Raw genomic sequence first — 13,323 nt, 5'->3', positions numbered from 1 at the left:
TGAATGTACTGGAAATTGTTAGGAGTAGATAGTATATGATTTATGAATTAGGGTAAAGAAGAAAGAGGAGAGGGAGACTGAGATGAAAGTACAGTATAGAATGGAGAGGAGACTTAGGATGAGGTGAGAGGATGTAGTGGAGAAGTACAGTATTTGAATGACAGTGGTTTGAGATGGAGAGAGAGGTATCTGATGGTAGAAGACAGTGACATGGTGATGATGAGTCATGAACACCCGCACCAGAATTAAGGTATGTGAGTATAGACAGACTTGATACAGTAAAAGGCCTGTAATGTGAATGGCAGGGGACTGAGGGTCTTTCAGACTATTGGTTTTTTCGGACTATTGTGAAGGACCTCTGAAAACACTAGAAATACGTACATGATCATTAACACTTTCCAGTTTGGTGATACTATTTTAATTCATGGGAAAGTTCGAAAATGTGACCAAAGAACGCTTAGAAAAAAATGGAATAAACATTTTTATGCACTCTTTCAACTTACAGTCGTAAGAATTATTTTACTTTATGCAATATCACTTTTGTTTTTCTTTCATCTTATTTTACAAAGCCTCAGCTTTCTGCCGGTATAAAAACAAATCCTCTAATCCAAATATTTCAGAGTTGAAAAAATGGGGGCAGTCACCATCCACTCACATGATGTAGTGCTGCTTTGGGGGTGTCTGCCTATTCTTCCTTCCTTCCTTCCTCTTCTGTCTTTCATTCCTTTATTCTTTCCTCATCTTTCCGCCTACAGGTGGCTTTACACTCCTATCTTTCATTCCTTCATTCTTTCCTTTTCCTTCTGCCTATGGGTGGCTCTACACTCCTCCTCCTACCTTTCAAGCCTTTATTCTTTCCTCTTCCTTCTCCCTGTGGATGACTCTACACTAAGCGACAAACCAAATGGTTTCCTGTACACCAGGAAACCATTTACTACGCTGGGTGGTAACCCTATAACCGACCTGTGGTGCCTGGTGGTTTAGTGGGTAATTAAGGCGCACCAATCGAATTGAGCCTGTGTAGGTTTATATCCAAGGGATGGTTGGGGTTTGTTGTTCATGTGGTGCCACTCAGGGATGAGTGAGGCTGGTCAGTCTCATCTTAAATGTAAAACTGTCAGGACCAACTTGCCTAGTCCTGGGCTCCTATGCTCCGTATGGGGCAACATGGGATTAGATAATGGATGGACGGAAAAAAATGATCAGAAAAGAAAAAACTCAAGCACGCAGCACTCTAGGAGGGAGGGAGAGTGGGGAAGGGGGAAAGCGTGAGGGTTCTGCTGGCCAGAGGGGGGTTAGACCTTGAGTTCATCACTTATTGTGTCACATGCATTCGTTTACCAGTTTTCTTTCCACATTGATTAGTTGGTGTGGGAGCCATTGCTACTTTGTTGTAGTCACTTATTGGAAGAGCATCAGACTGGGCACAGGTATAAACTGAAAATGGCCGTCCTCCTTGCTTGCTGCCACTTCCTGCTGCCAGTGGAATTTCAGCATTGCCTCAAAACATTCAAAGTTTTGGGATATTCAGATTATTGGTGGTCAGACTGAAGGACTTTTACTGTAGATAGATAGATACTGGTAAGTACATAAAAGCAACTTATGAAAATATAAAAAGGTGAATGATGATTTAGGAAGAAAAGTGAACATAACAAGAGACCATGTGGGAGATGCAGAAATATAAACTGAGTGTGGAATAAAGTCTGAAATGTAAGGGATGAGAACAGAACAGTTCTAATGAATGGAAGCAAAGTAAGGAGCGTGTTTCCTTTGTTTCATTTATAAAGGCTCCAGCATGCTTGCATGTGTCAGCCTTGGTCACCTAATGGTGGTGCGCTGTGCTGCTAAATCTCTGGCAGCCTCCCTATTCAGTCCTTTATCCCTGAGATCACACTCTGTAACCTTGTCATAAGTCTTTTCTAGTCTGCTTCTCAAAGCCCTACCCCCAACATTGACATTTCTCACTTTCAGCATCCAGTTGTCATCACCCATCCTCACCACGTGCCCAAACCATCTCAGTCTACCTCACCACATCACAACACCAGCACATTCCAGTCCCATTTTTCCTCTTAACTCTTCCATTGTCAGCTTAGCCCCCCCTAGGCCTTGCATTGAAGGATGCACCACACATCCACCTAATCATTGTCATTTCTGTATGTTTGAGCCTGCAAGTATCCTCTTCCTTTACTGCCCAGGTCTCACCATCATACAGCATTACATTCCTAACTCATACTGCATACAAAGATCCCTTAGCATGTAGGGAAAGCCCTCTCATTGTCCAGCCCCACCTCCAGCACATAACATGTCTCTCAGCTAAAAAAAAAACTCTTCCACACACTCAAGAGACACACCACCTAGATCAACCTCATCACACCTGACAGTCTCCACATTTTCTCCCTAACACACCACACACATGAAATTAGTATCATCTGGCAGTGTATTTCTGATACCATTGCATCTCGTATCATCATCATCGAATCCTGTGTTGCCCTATAAGGAGCATAGTAGCCCGGGGCTATGCAAGTTGGTCCTGACATTTAAGATGAGAGTGACCAGCCTCACTCATCTCTGAGTGGCATTATGTGACTAGTAAACCCCAACCACTCCTTGGATATAAATCTACACAGGCTCAATCCAGCTGGAGTGCCTTAATTACTCAGTAAACCACCAGGCGCCATAGTTTGGTTATATGGTTATCACCCAGCGTAGTAAATGGTTTCCTGGTGAACAGGAAACCAATTGGCTTTGTCATTCAAAGTAGAGTTACTTGCAGTCAGATGGGGAAAGAAAGAAGAAAAGAAAGACAGACAAGGAAGAGAGGAAGGGACAGTCACCAGAGAGCAGCACTACATTGAGAGAGTGAATGGTGAGCAACCCCACCTACCACATACATGCAGCCACTAATCACAAACACTGCACAAGATGGAATTACTTCCCATGCCCTTGTGGCAAACCGCACATGGCCACTCTCCCTCTTCTTTGACAATACAGTACTGCCACAAACCCTAGGTACCTTCAAATTTGTTTTTTTTGCATATACTCTCAAGTCCTTATGCCCCATACCATCTCTCCACTTCCTAAATTTTTCCTCCGCCTCGCTTTCATTCTCTGCAGTCAACACTAAATCATCTGCATACAATGTTTCCCACGGGAGTCCATTTCTGAAGTCACATGAGAGGGCTTCAAGCACCATGATAAACAATAAAGGGCACAAGACTGACGCCTGATACACACCAACATTCATGGAAAACTTATCACTCAGATCTCCATTCACTGTTACGTAGGTGTAAACACCCGCATATATAGCCATAGTCACTAACCACCCATTCCTCGATCTCAAGCTTTCTCATTGCCCACTTCAACACGGCCCTATGGACCTTGTCAAAGGCCTTCTCCAAATCAACAAAAGCAAAGTACAGATCCTTTTTCTTTCCTATATATTTTCCTGAAGCTACCAAACAATGAACATGGCATCAGTGATGCATTTTCCTAGCATAAACCCAAACTGCATCTCATCAGTATTCACTCTTTCTCTGCTCATAGCTACTTCTAAAACTCTGTCCATTGCCTTCCTTATCTGGTCCAAAAGTTTTATCCTTCTATAATTTGCTCTTTCCAGCATCACCCTTCCCTTTGTACACATTTATAAGCACACTTGAGCCAATCATGCGGGGCAAGACTCTTATAATATAGTCGTATTTATCAAATCATTAACTAACCTCACTCCTGTATCTCCTGAGGCCTTCAGCATTTCAGCAGTCAACCCAAACACACCTGTTGCCTTCCCCACCTGCATCCAGCCTATTGCCCTTCCCACAGTAGCAGCACCAATCGAAGGCCAAGTGCCAAACACTGAATCTGCTGACTTCAAACCATCCTTGTTCTAGTCAAACTCCTCATTCAGTAACTGATTATAATGCTTTCTCTCCAGGCGTCTTTAATATCTTTACTGTTCAGAACTACCTTTCATTCATCACTGTTCATACACTGCTCACCATTGATATCCCTGATTTCCCACTTCATCTGATCTGTCACCTTCAGAATCATATTCTTCCTTTCAGCACTATTTATGTTATCCAGTAAAAGTCTTTGAGACTCAGAATTTGCCTTGTGTACCAATTTTCTGGTCGTGCATTTGGCAGCCAAGTATTCCTCTTAGTTACTACCCCTTTTCCCTTCCTGGAAAAGCCTTCTTTTCTTAGCTGCAGCTTCTGTTTCCTCATCCCACCACCATGAATATGAAAATATTATTATAACATCCTGATGAATGGGAATGGTAAGGATAGAAATATTATAAAAGGATAAATGGGAATGAGGATGGAAATATTATAAAAGAATGATGAAAGGAAATGGTGAGAGCAGAGTAGTGGTAAACATGCTTGATTTTGATGGTCCTCATACTGTAGAATGAATGTGGTTCCACGGAAGAAGGGATGTTATGATGGTGACGTGCAAGTACAGTATATATTTTTTTAAGAGATGGAATTTGGGTAATATCAAAAATGTCTTTATGCTGCAAACTTCTGTCTATCTGTCTGTTGCCAGATGCCTTAAATATTTTTGGAAGAGATAGAATTTGGGTGATATCTATACTGTCTTATGCAGCAAACTTCTGTGTATCCAAATATCTGTTGCCAGATGCCTTAATCCTGTAAGGGGTGGCCACAGGCAAGTTTCCTCTATATTGCCCTGTCCCCTGCCATTTCTCTGCCTTCCTCCCAGCTCACATCCCCCCTCTATCATATACCTTTCCACTCCATTCCTCCATCTCATCCTCAGCCTCCCCGTCCCTCTCCTTCCCTCCACCTCACTCACATACACTCTCCTCGTTAGTCTATCACTCTCCATCCTCTCCACATAGCTAAACCACCTCAGTGTATTTCTGCTAATGCTTGGTGTCACATCCACACCACAATGGTCCTTCACTTCCTTATTTGTCAGTCTGTCTCTCCATGTAACTCTACATGCTCCTCTCTGATAAGTCATTTCCACTGCTCTCACTCTTGACTTCTAGGTCCAAGCTTCACTTCCATACATTAGAGTTTGTATCACAGTACTGTACAGTCATGCTGCAACCTTTTTACTTCCATGCTCACTTCCCTGTTTTTTATCACTGGTTTCAAAGAACCAGCAACCTTTCTTCATTGCTGCACCTTTTTAAGCAATTCATTCTCCAAACTTCCATCCTTATTCATTACACTACCCAAGTACTTAAATGCACTCACATTTTCCATTTCCTCACCATCCAACCACACTGTACATTCAGTTACTTCATTTCTCTCGAAGACGATAACTTTATTCTTCCTTACATTCACCTTTAGGTTCCATTTCTTACCCACTCTCCCAAACTCATTCACCAAACCTTGCACTTCGCCTTTGTTTTCACTTAACAATACAGTATCATATTCAAACAACAATAAAGGAAGTTGCCAAATGCTGTTCTCTTTCATTAGGGCTGCTCCAACATTCACTGCTCAGCCTTGTATTTCATTTATAACCCTGTCCATATACATTTTGAACAACCATGGAAACATGACACATCCCTGTTTCAATATAACATTCAGATTGATAAATTCACTTAGTTCACTGTTCACACACACTGCAGCCATAGCACTCTCGCACATGCACTTCACAGCATGCAGCTTCCCATTTACTCCTTATATTCTTATTATTTTCCACATTCCTTGTTTATCCACTCTGTCATATGCTTTCACCAAATCCATGACGGCTGCATACACTTCTTCTCTTCTCTAGAAACTTTTCCATTAAAGACCTAAAGATGAATCTCTGATCTACTTAAATTCATCCCATACTAAAACTTCCCTGCTCTTCTTCAGCTAATTCCTCTGTAATATCCCTAACTGTGTTAATAAGTATCCTACCATGTACTTTGCCTATTACACGAAGAAGACAAAGGACCCTATGATTACCACACACTTCTTTTTCCTCTTATATGGGAATAATTATAAATAGACTGCCAATCCACTGGGACTCGACCTTCCCTGCACATCGTCCATATCCATTCTACTACTATCTCTCCCTCATGCTTCATCATTTCAACACACACTCCATCAATTCTTGGGGCTTTCCCCATTTTGACTTTTTTCATTGCTTCCACTACTTCCATCTCATTGATCTCTTCCTTCCCTCTGCCCTCCTTCTCTCGGTCATTCTGCAGCCACTTATACTCGCATTACTTTCATTCTCTATGTTTAATAGTTCCTTAAAATGTTCTCTCCATCTGCTCACTTTTCTCCTTTCACCACTATCAATCTGCCAGTTTTATCTTTGACCCCCCTGCTAACATCATCACCCTGTTTGACTCTCTTTACCTCCTTCCAGAACATTTTCTTACATTCCATCCACTTTACACGCAAATTCCTTCCAAATTCCTCATCCACTCTCTTCTTGTTATTTCTTACTAATGTTTTCACTTGTCTCTTCCTCTGCATATAACTCTTCTCTCTCTCAACTTCTTCCATGCCTCTGCTTCCCATCCACTCACTATTTGCTTTCTTCTTTTGTGCCACAGCTTGTCTCACCTCTTCATTCCATCATGCTGTTCCTTGCACCCATTTTTGTCTTCTCTTCATCCCACACACCAGCTCACATGCTGCACAGCTTTTTTCTGTGAAATTCTTGCACACACCTTCCACCTCTCCCATCTGCTCCAAATCATATTTACCCAGTTGCTCCTCCACTTCATTCTTATATTCTGCCCTTTTTACATCCTCTTGCAACTTTCTACCCTCCTTGTATGGATGACCTCCTCCTGTCCCACCCTCCCTCTCTTCCTTCATTGCACTTGAACCTTGACTTTCACCACCACCAAGTGGTGGTCAGAAAGTTCACTTCCTCAATCTCTGTATGCTCTTGCATCCATAACATACCTTCTCGTTGTCGTCCACACACACATAATCAGTTATTGCCCTCCATTCATTCAGTTCACCACCCACCCAGCCCATCACTCACCATGTACACCCCTGGATCATTTTGTGCCTAAGAGGATATTGGCATCACCAACCCCCTTTGTGCACAAGTATCCACTAGAGCACTGCCTTTCACATCCACTTCTGCAGCCACATCCCACATGTCAACTACTCCATCCACCTTCACATGCCCTACTTTTCCATTCATATCTTCAATCAAAAACCCTCTTTCATTCCTCTCAGACTTTTCCATGCACACTTCTACATTTGCCCAGTAGTCTTCTGCTTGAATGATCTTGCGTTGGCGCATAAACACACACAATCTCCCATGTTTTTAATCCCACTTTCAATCTTACCTACACAATCCTTGAACCACTGATCCATACTCTCTTATATTCTCCTTCCATCTCTTGCACACAACAATACATACACCCACTTTTGCCCCCTCATTCTCACCCACCTCTGTGCATACCTGTATAGCCCCATCCATACTCCCACTGTATTACACACTCACTTGCTTATTTAGTCTCAGTTAACCCACATATGTTTACTTTTGCATCCTCCAGCACTTGGACAATCTCTCTCTCTTTCACCTGATCATTTGCACCCCATACATTCCGTGTTGTAATCCGTACCATGTCCTTTGTCCAGTCCTTGGTTGTCACTTGTCGGTCCGTCATGATCCAAGGCTTCGCGTTTGTATTTTTAGTTAATTGTTTTCCGGGGAGGAGCACTAACCCTCCAATCCACTTGTTGACACGTAGGGAACACGTGTTAGTTGGTTATAAGGTTACCATCCAGCATATTACAGTGTAGAGTTACCCGAAATGGAGTACCACTACACTGAGTGAGTGGATGATGGTCACCCCACTGACCACAAACTTGATGGATAAAAATGTGCCAAATGATTTACAGGACCAGCATGGAGAGAGAAGTGAGGCTGCTAAGAGTGATGCCACCAGTACACCCAGCAAGAAGCTTGGTTTGTTCTGGGACAGGTCAGGTGAGGCATCCAAGCTGGAGGAGGAACTCATGACCACCAAACTTCATGAGACTGCAGCTGTAGCTGAACTTAAAGAAGCAAGACTCAAGGTAAAGTTTTCTCTATTTTAGCATGGCACCTTCAGTTCATGGGTTAAAAAGAATGCAAGAAATTCATTAACTTAAAAAAAAAAAAAATGGTGGGTGATGGTGACCATCATCCACTCACTTGTATTGCTGCTTACTTCATCCTTAGGTGGCTGTACACTGAGCAACAAGATTAATGAAAACCATTTATAATGCTTAGTAGCAACCATGTAACGAAATAATGGGGTGATGTGGAGCCTACTATAGTGCCCTTGTTAACTGAGTATAGATGCAGATGTTGCATCCATCAAGGAATCAAACCTCCATGCTCTCCTTGTGACAGTGAGGTGCTGTCCACTGGAAGGGAACATTAGTTCACTGCATGGAACAGCCTAGCAGGGGCAATATGCTTACTTGTGGGTAATGGGTCTGGCCAGCCAGACAGACCAGTGTTACTCTACTGTTACAGTACAACTATTGCACATACTAAAACTTGTAATTTCTAAAACTTACAGAGGATCTATTTTGTCCCCTACACTCTTTAACCTATACATACACGACATACCCACATCCCACACACCATAGATACACATAGCTTCCCATGCAGATGATATAATGCATACATTTGCACACCAAAATGCAAACACAGCTGCACACATCCTCCAACCTGACCTCAACACACTACACGAATGGTTCACCACAAACTGGCCCAAAATAGCCCCAGCCAAATCTTCAGTGACCCTTCTAACGAACTGGACAGCAGAACATAGTCACATTCCACACCTCACCATAAACACACACACACACACACACACACACACACACACACACACACACACACACACACACACACACACACAGAAATCCTTGGTGTAACATACAGTACTTCAGTGTCATTTAAACAATACATCACAAACATTAAAAATAAAATATCACTAAGACTCAGTGCCATGAGGTCACTTGCCCATACAACATTCAGACACAACAAAGAAACCACCACCAGAGTATGCAAACAATATATACATTCAGTGATTAATTATGCTAATCCTGCTTGGGCTCCTAACCTCACTAAAACACACTACAACACTCTACAGACCTTACAGAACAAGGCCCTAAAAATAATCACAGACTGCATAGCTACTACGCTCACAGACCACCTACATCAAGAAACCAAAGTCTTCAAAGTCAAGGATCACCTAGACATGAAAGGCACCCAAATTCTTGCTGCAGCCTCCACAAACACACAGCATCCACTACACTACATGGCAGCACATCCACACACACCAAGGAACATCAAAACAACACCCAACACACAACATCATACACAAAAATTGTCATCTCTCCCCCCTCAGACCAGCTTCCAGAAGCATATCCATACTCAAATCACTCGCTGCTCCATTCAATCACTTAAAGACAACACACAGCTGCATGCACGGCCTCCTGATATCCACCCTTCTGAATCCTATCTCCCTTGTGAGGATAGGGTCCACCTGGCCAGGCTGAGATGTGGGCATCATCCAGCCCTCTTAAGTTACCGGAAGAGGCTGGATGACTCCATCGCAGATGCCTGTCCTGGATGTAACAGAGCATCCCATACTATTAAGCACATTATGGAAGACTACATTGCACACAATCACCTATGCCAACAACACAACATATGCTCCTTGAGAGCTCTGTGGGAAAGCCCAGTCTCGGCCATGGCCTTCCTTGGGGACTCGGGTCTGTTCGGCCAGGCTGCCTAGGGAACAACTACCACTACTGCTACTTGCAGAGTTGCTTTATATAATGTTATTTCATTTTTCCACTAAAGTAAACCATTATTAGCTTGCCACCCTTGAGGTTCAACCCTTGCCAGATTATTCTGATTTCTGAGTGTGTATGTGTATGAATATATTGTTATGCTGGTAGGATTAGGTTAGTCTTTTATAGCTGGAGATGTGAGGAACATTCTAGAAATTGTTAGGTTAATGTTTTATATCTGGAGATGTAAGGAATATTCCAGAAATGTCGATGTCTGTTTAATTTTCATTCTTTCATACTTTAGGAGTTAGTTCTTGTCAATATTGTTTTGTCTGTTGTTGATTTAAGTGCATTATTGCATGGGAAAAGTGAGTTCACTCCTAGGCTGTAGAGTATGCATTATTGCATAAGAAAATGTGAGTTCTCTCCCAGGCTCTGGAATGTTATGGGCAGTTCTAACGGGGAGTGGGGGAGGTATTTAAAGGGACTCTTCCATTTCCGAGACTGTCAGTAATGGGCAGAAAAGCCGTGAGTGTCAGTAACTGAAAGAGTGAGTTTGTGCTTGGCAGCCTGTCAGTGAGCCACTGGCAGTTAGTGAGCAAGGGCCATTCAGACAGTGAGAGTCAGAGACACAGTAATAGAGTCAGTGAATCAGTTAGTCGGTGGTGGTGGATGGACAATTAGTCAGTGAAGGATGGAGTTGTCAGTCATAGAGTCAGTGAGTGACAGTCAGTCAGTGAATGGACAGTGAGTGAGTAGTAGTGAGTGAGGATGTAGGTTGCGAGAGAGAAAGAGAGAGAAATAAAAAAAAAAACATAAACCATAGTGTTTTACAAGTGTACTTCAGCTGTGCTTGGAAGAAATAAAACTCTTAAGCATTCAGCAGCCTTTAATTAAGGTAACATCCTGACATGTCTATGTGTCGCTCTCAATGCATTAATGAACCCCAAACCTATGTGATTTAACATCATGTACAGTATATATATATATATATATCCATCCATCCATCATCCAATCCTACGTTGCCCCATGAGGAGCGTAGGAGCCCGGGGCTAGGCAGTTGGTCCTGACATTTAAGATCAGAGTGACCAGCCTCACTCATCCCTGAGTGGCATTACGTGAGCAATAAACCCCAACCACTCCTTGGATATAAACCTTCACCAGCTCAATCTGATTGGAGCACAATAATTACCCACTAAACCACCAGGCCCCAAAATTTGGTTATATGGTTACCACCCAGCAAAGTAAATGGTTTCCTGGTGTACAGGAAACCATTTGGCTTGTCACTCAGTGTAGAGTCACCCACGGGCAGAAGGAAGAGGAAAGAATGAAGGAATGAAAGACAGAAGAGGGAGTATAAAGTCACCTGCAGGCAGAAAGACGAGAAAAGATTGAAGGAAAGAAAGACAGAAGAAGATGGAAGGAAAGAAGGATGGAGGAGAGGACAGGGCAGACACCCGAGCAGCGCTACATTGAGTGAGTGGATGGTGAGCGCCCCCATCTATATATATATATAATCATCATCATCATCATCCAATCCTACTTTGCCCCATGAGGAGCGTGGGAGCCTGGGGCTAGGCAGTTGGTCCTGACATTTAAGATGAGAGTGACCAACCTCACTCATCCCTAAGTGGCACCACGTGAGCAACAAACCCCAACCATCACTTGGATATAAACCTTCACCGGCTCAATCTGACTGGAGCACAATATATATATATATATATATATATATATATATATATATATATATACATAAATATATATTTTCAGGAAAAATATATTGGTAGGAGAAGGGATCTTTATTTTGTTTTTGTTGATTTGGAAAAGGCCTTTGACAGAGTCCCTAGAGAGGTGGTGAAGTGGGCAATGAGAAAGCTTGGCTTGGAGGAGTGGCTGGTTAGGGTGGTTATGGCCATGTATGTGGGTGCTCACACCCAGGTGAGAGTGAATGGAGATTTGAGTGATGAGTTTTCCGTGAATGTTGGTGTGCATCAGGGGTCAGTCTTGAGTCCCATGTTGTTTATCATGGTACTTGAAGCCCTTTCACGTGACTTTAGAAACGGACTCCCGTGGGAGTTGTTGTATGCTGATGATTTGGTGTTGATTGCAGAGAATGAAAGGGAGGCGGAGGAAAGGTTTAGGAAGTGGAGAGATGGTATGGGGCAAAAGGGTTTAAGGGTAAATGCAGATAAAACAAAAGTGATGATATCTAGGGTTGGTGGCGGTACTGTCAAAGACGAGGGAGAGTGGCCATGTGCAGTTTGCCACAAGGGTGTGGGAAGTAATTCCATCTTGTGCGGTGTGTGTGATAAATGGGTGCATAAGAGATGTAGTGGTATCAGAGGTAGACTGCGAGATAATGCTGATTTTATGTGTACGGCGTGCCGGGGTGAGCAGGTGGAGATCGTCAGACGTGAAAGAATTGAACTTGCTGGTGAATCTCTTGAGTGTGTGGAAGAGTTTTGTTATTTAGGAGACATGTTGTGTGCTGGAGGTGGGGCTGGAGCTAGCTCTGTGGCTAGGGTGAGAAGTGGTTGGAAGAAGTTCAGGGAGCTCTTGCCTCTCCTGACATTGAGGGGGCTCTCCCTACGTGCTAAGGGGTCTTTGTATGCAGCGTGTGTTAGGAGTGTAATGCTGTATGGCAGTGAGACCTGGGCAGTGAAGGAGGAAGACATTCGCCGGCTCAGACGTACAGAAATGACAATGATTAGGTGGATGTGCAGTGCGTCCCTGCGTCCAAGTCCTGGAGGGGCTGGGTTTACAATGGAAGAGTTGAGAGGTAGGATGGGACTGGAGTGTATTGGTGTTGTGATGAGGAGAGGTAGATTGAGGTGGTTTGGACATGTGGAGAGGATGGGGGATGATAGTTGGGTGAGGAAGGTGAGAAGTGTTAATATTGGGGGTGGGGTTATGAGGGGTAGACCGAGAAAGACATGGGACGAGGTCATTAAGTGTGACCTTAGGGTTAAGGGACTGAACAGGGAGGCTGCAATGGATCGTGCAGCATGGAGAGCCGCCATTAGGTGACCAAGGCCGACACATGCAAGCATGTTGGAGCCTTTAAAAACGAAACGAAAACGAAAACGATATATATATATGTATATATATATATATATATATATATATATATATATATATATATATACTCACTCAGGTAGAGTGTGCGTTTCGTACACGTGTGAGCCAGGGTTTGCGGCCTGCCAGGGTAATAAACCTTGGGAGTGTTCACCCGGCCACTTACTACATTGGCGGACACCAGGGGTGCTGTGGTTGAATCAGTGTCGCTTACTATAAAGTATGCTTGCACTCAGTCGGCTTGCGGGGGCCGATTACACTTGGTTGACAGACTACACACACATCCAAAGCCACTCCAACACGACAGTTACACTAACAAGCACTTCTCACCCTAGATACAGTCTCTACTAGACAGCCTAAGCCACTTGGTAGAGATACATTGGGTGTATCGTCCCAACTTCGGTCGGGATTGGCCGGTCCTGCAGTGGATACTCAAGCGGCTGATGATGATGATGATGATGATAATGACTCATCTTAAGTGTCAGGACCAACTGCCTAGCCCCGGGCTCCT

At 43.4% G+C, this 13,323-nt stretch overlaps 1 protein-coding gene across 1 annotated transcript in view; it reads left to right on the top strand.

Annotated features, from left to right (window-relative positions):
• Positions 1–13,323, top strand: part of Evi5 (ecotropic viral integration site 5) — a 239,450-nt gene that overhangs the window by 185,763 nt on the left and 40,364 nt on the right. The window contains exon 13 of the mRNA XM_080283826.1: positions 7,845–8,021. Coding sequence (XP_080139952.1) covers positions 7,845–8,021 — 177 coding nt within the window. The remainder of the gene's footprint in view (positions 1–7,844; positions 8,022–13,323) is intronic.

This window comes from Coenobita brevimanus, chromosome 98, assembly GCF_032717465.1.
Source record: "Coenobita brevimanus isolate Jiangsu-jjx chromosome 98, ASM3271746v2, whole genome shotgun sequence".
In the NCBI taxonomy this organism is placed as follows: Eukaryota; Metazoa; Arthropoda; class Malacostraca; order Decapoda; family Coenobitidae; genus Coenobita; species Coenobita brevimanus.
The sequence above is the reverse complement of the archived record's forward strand: the minus strand, read 5'-3'. Positions and strand labels throughout refer to the sequence as shown.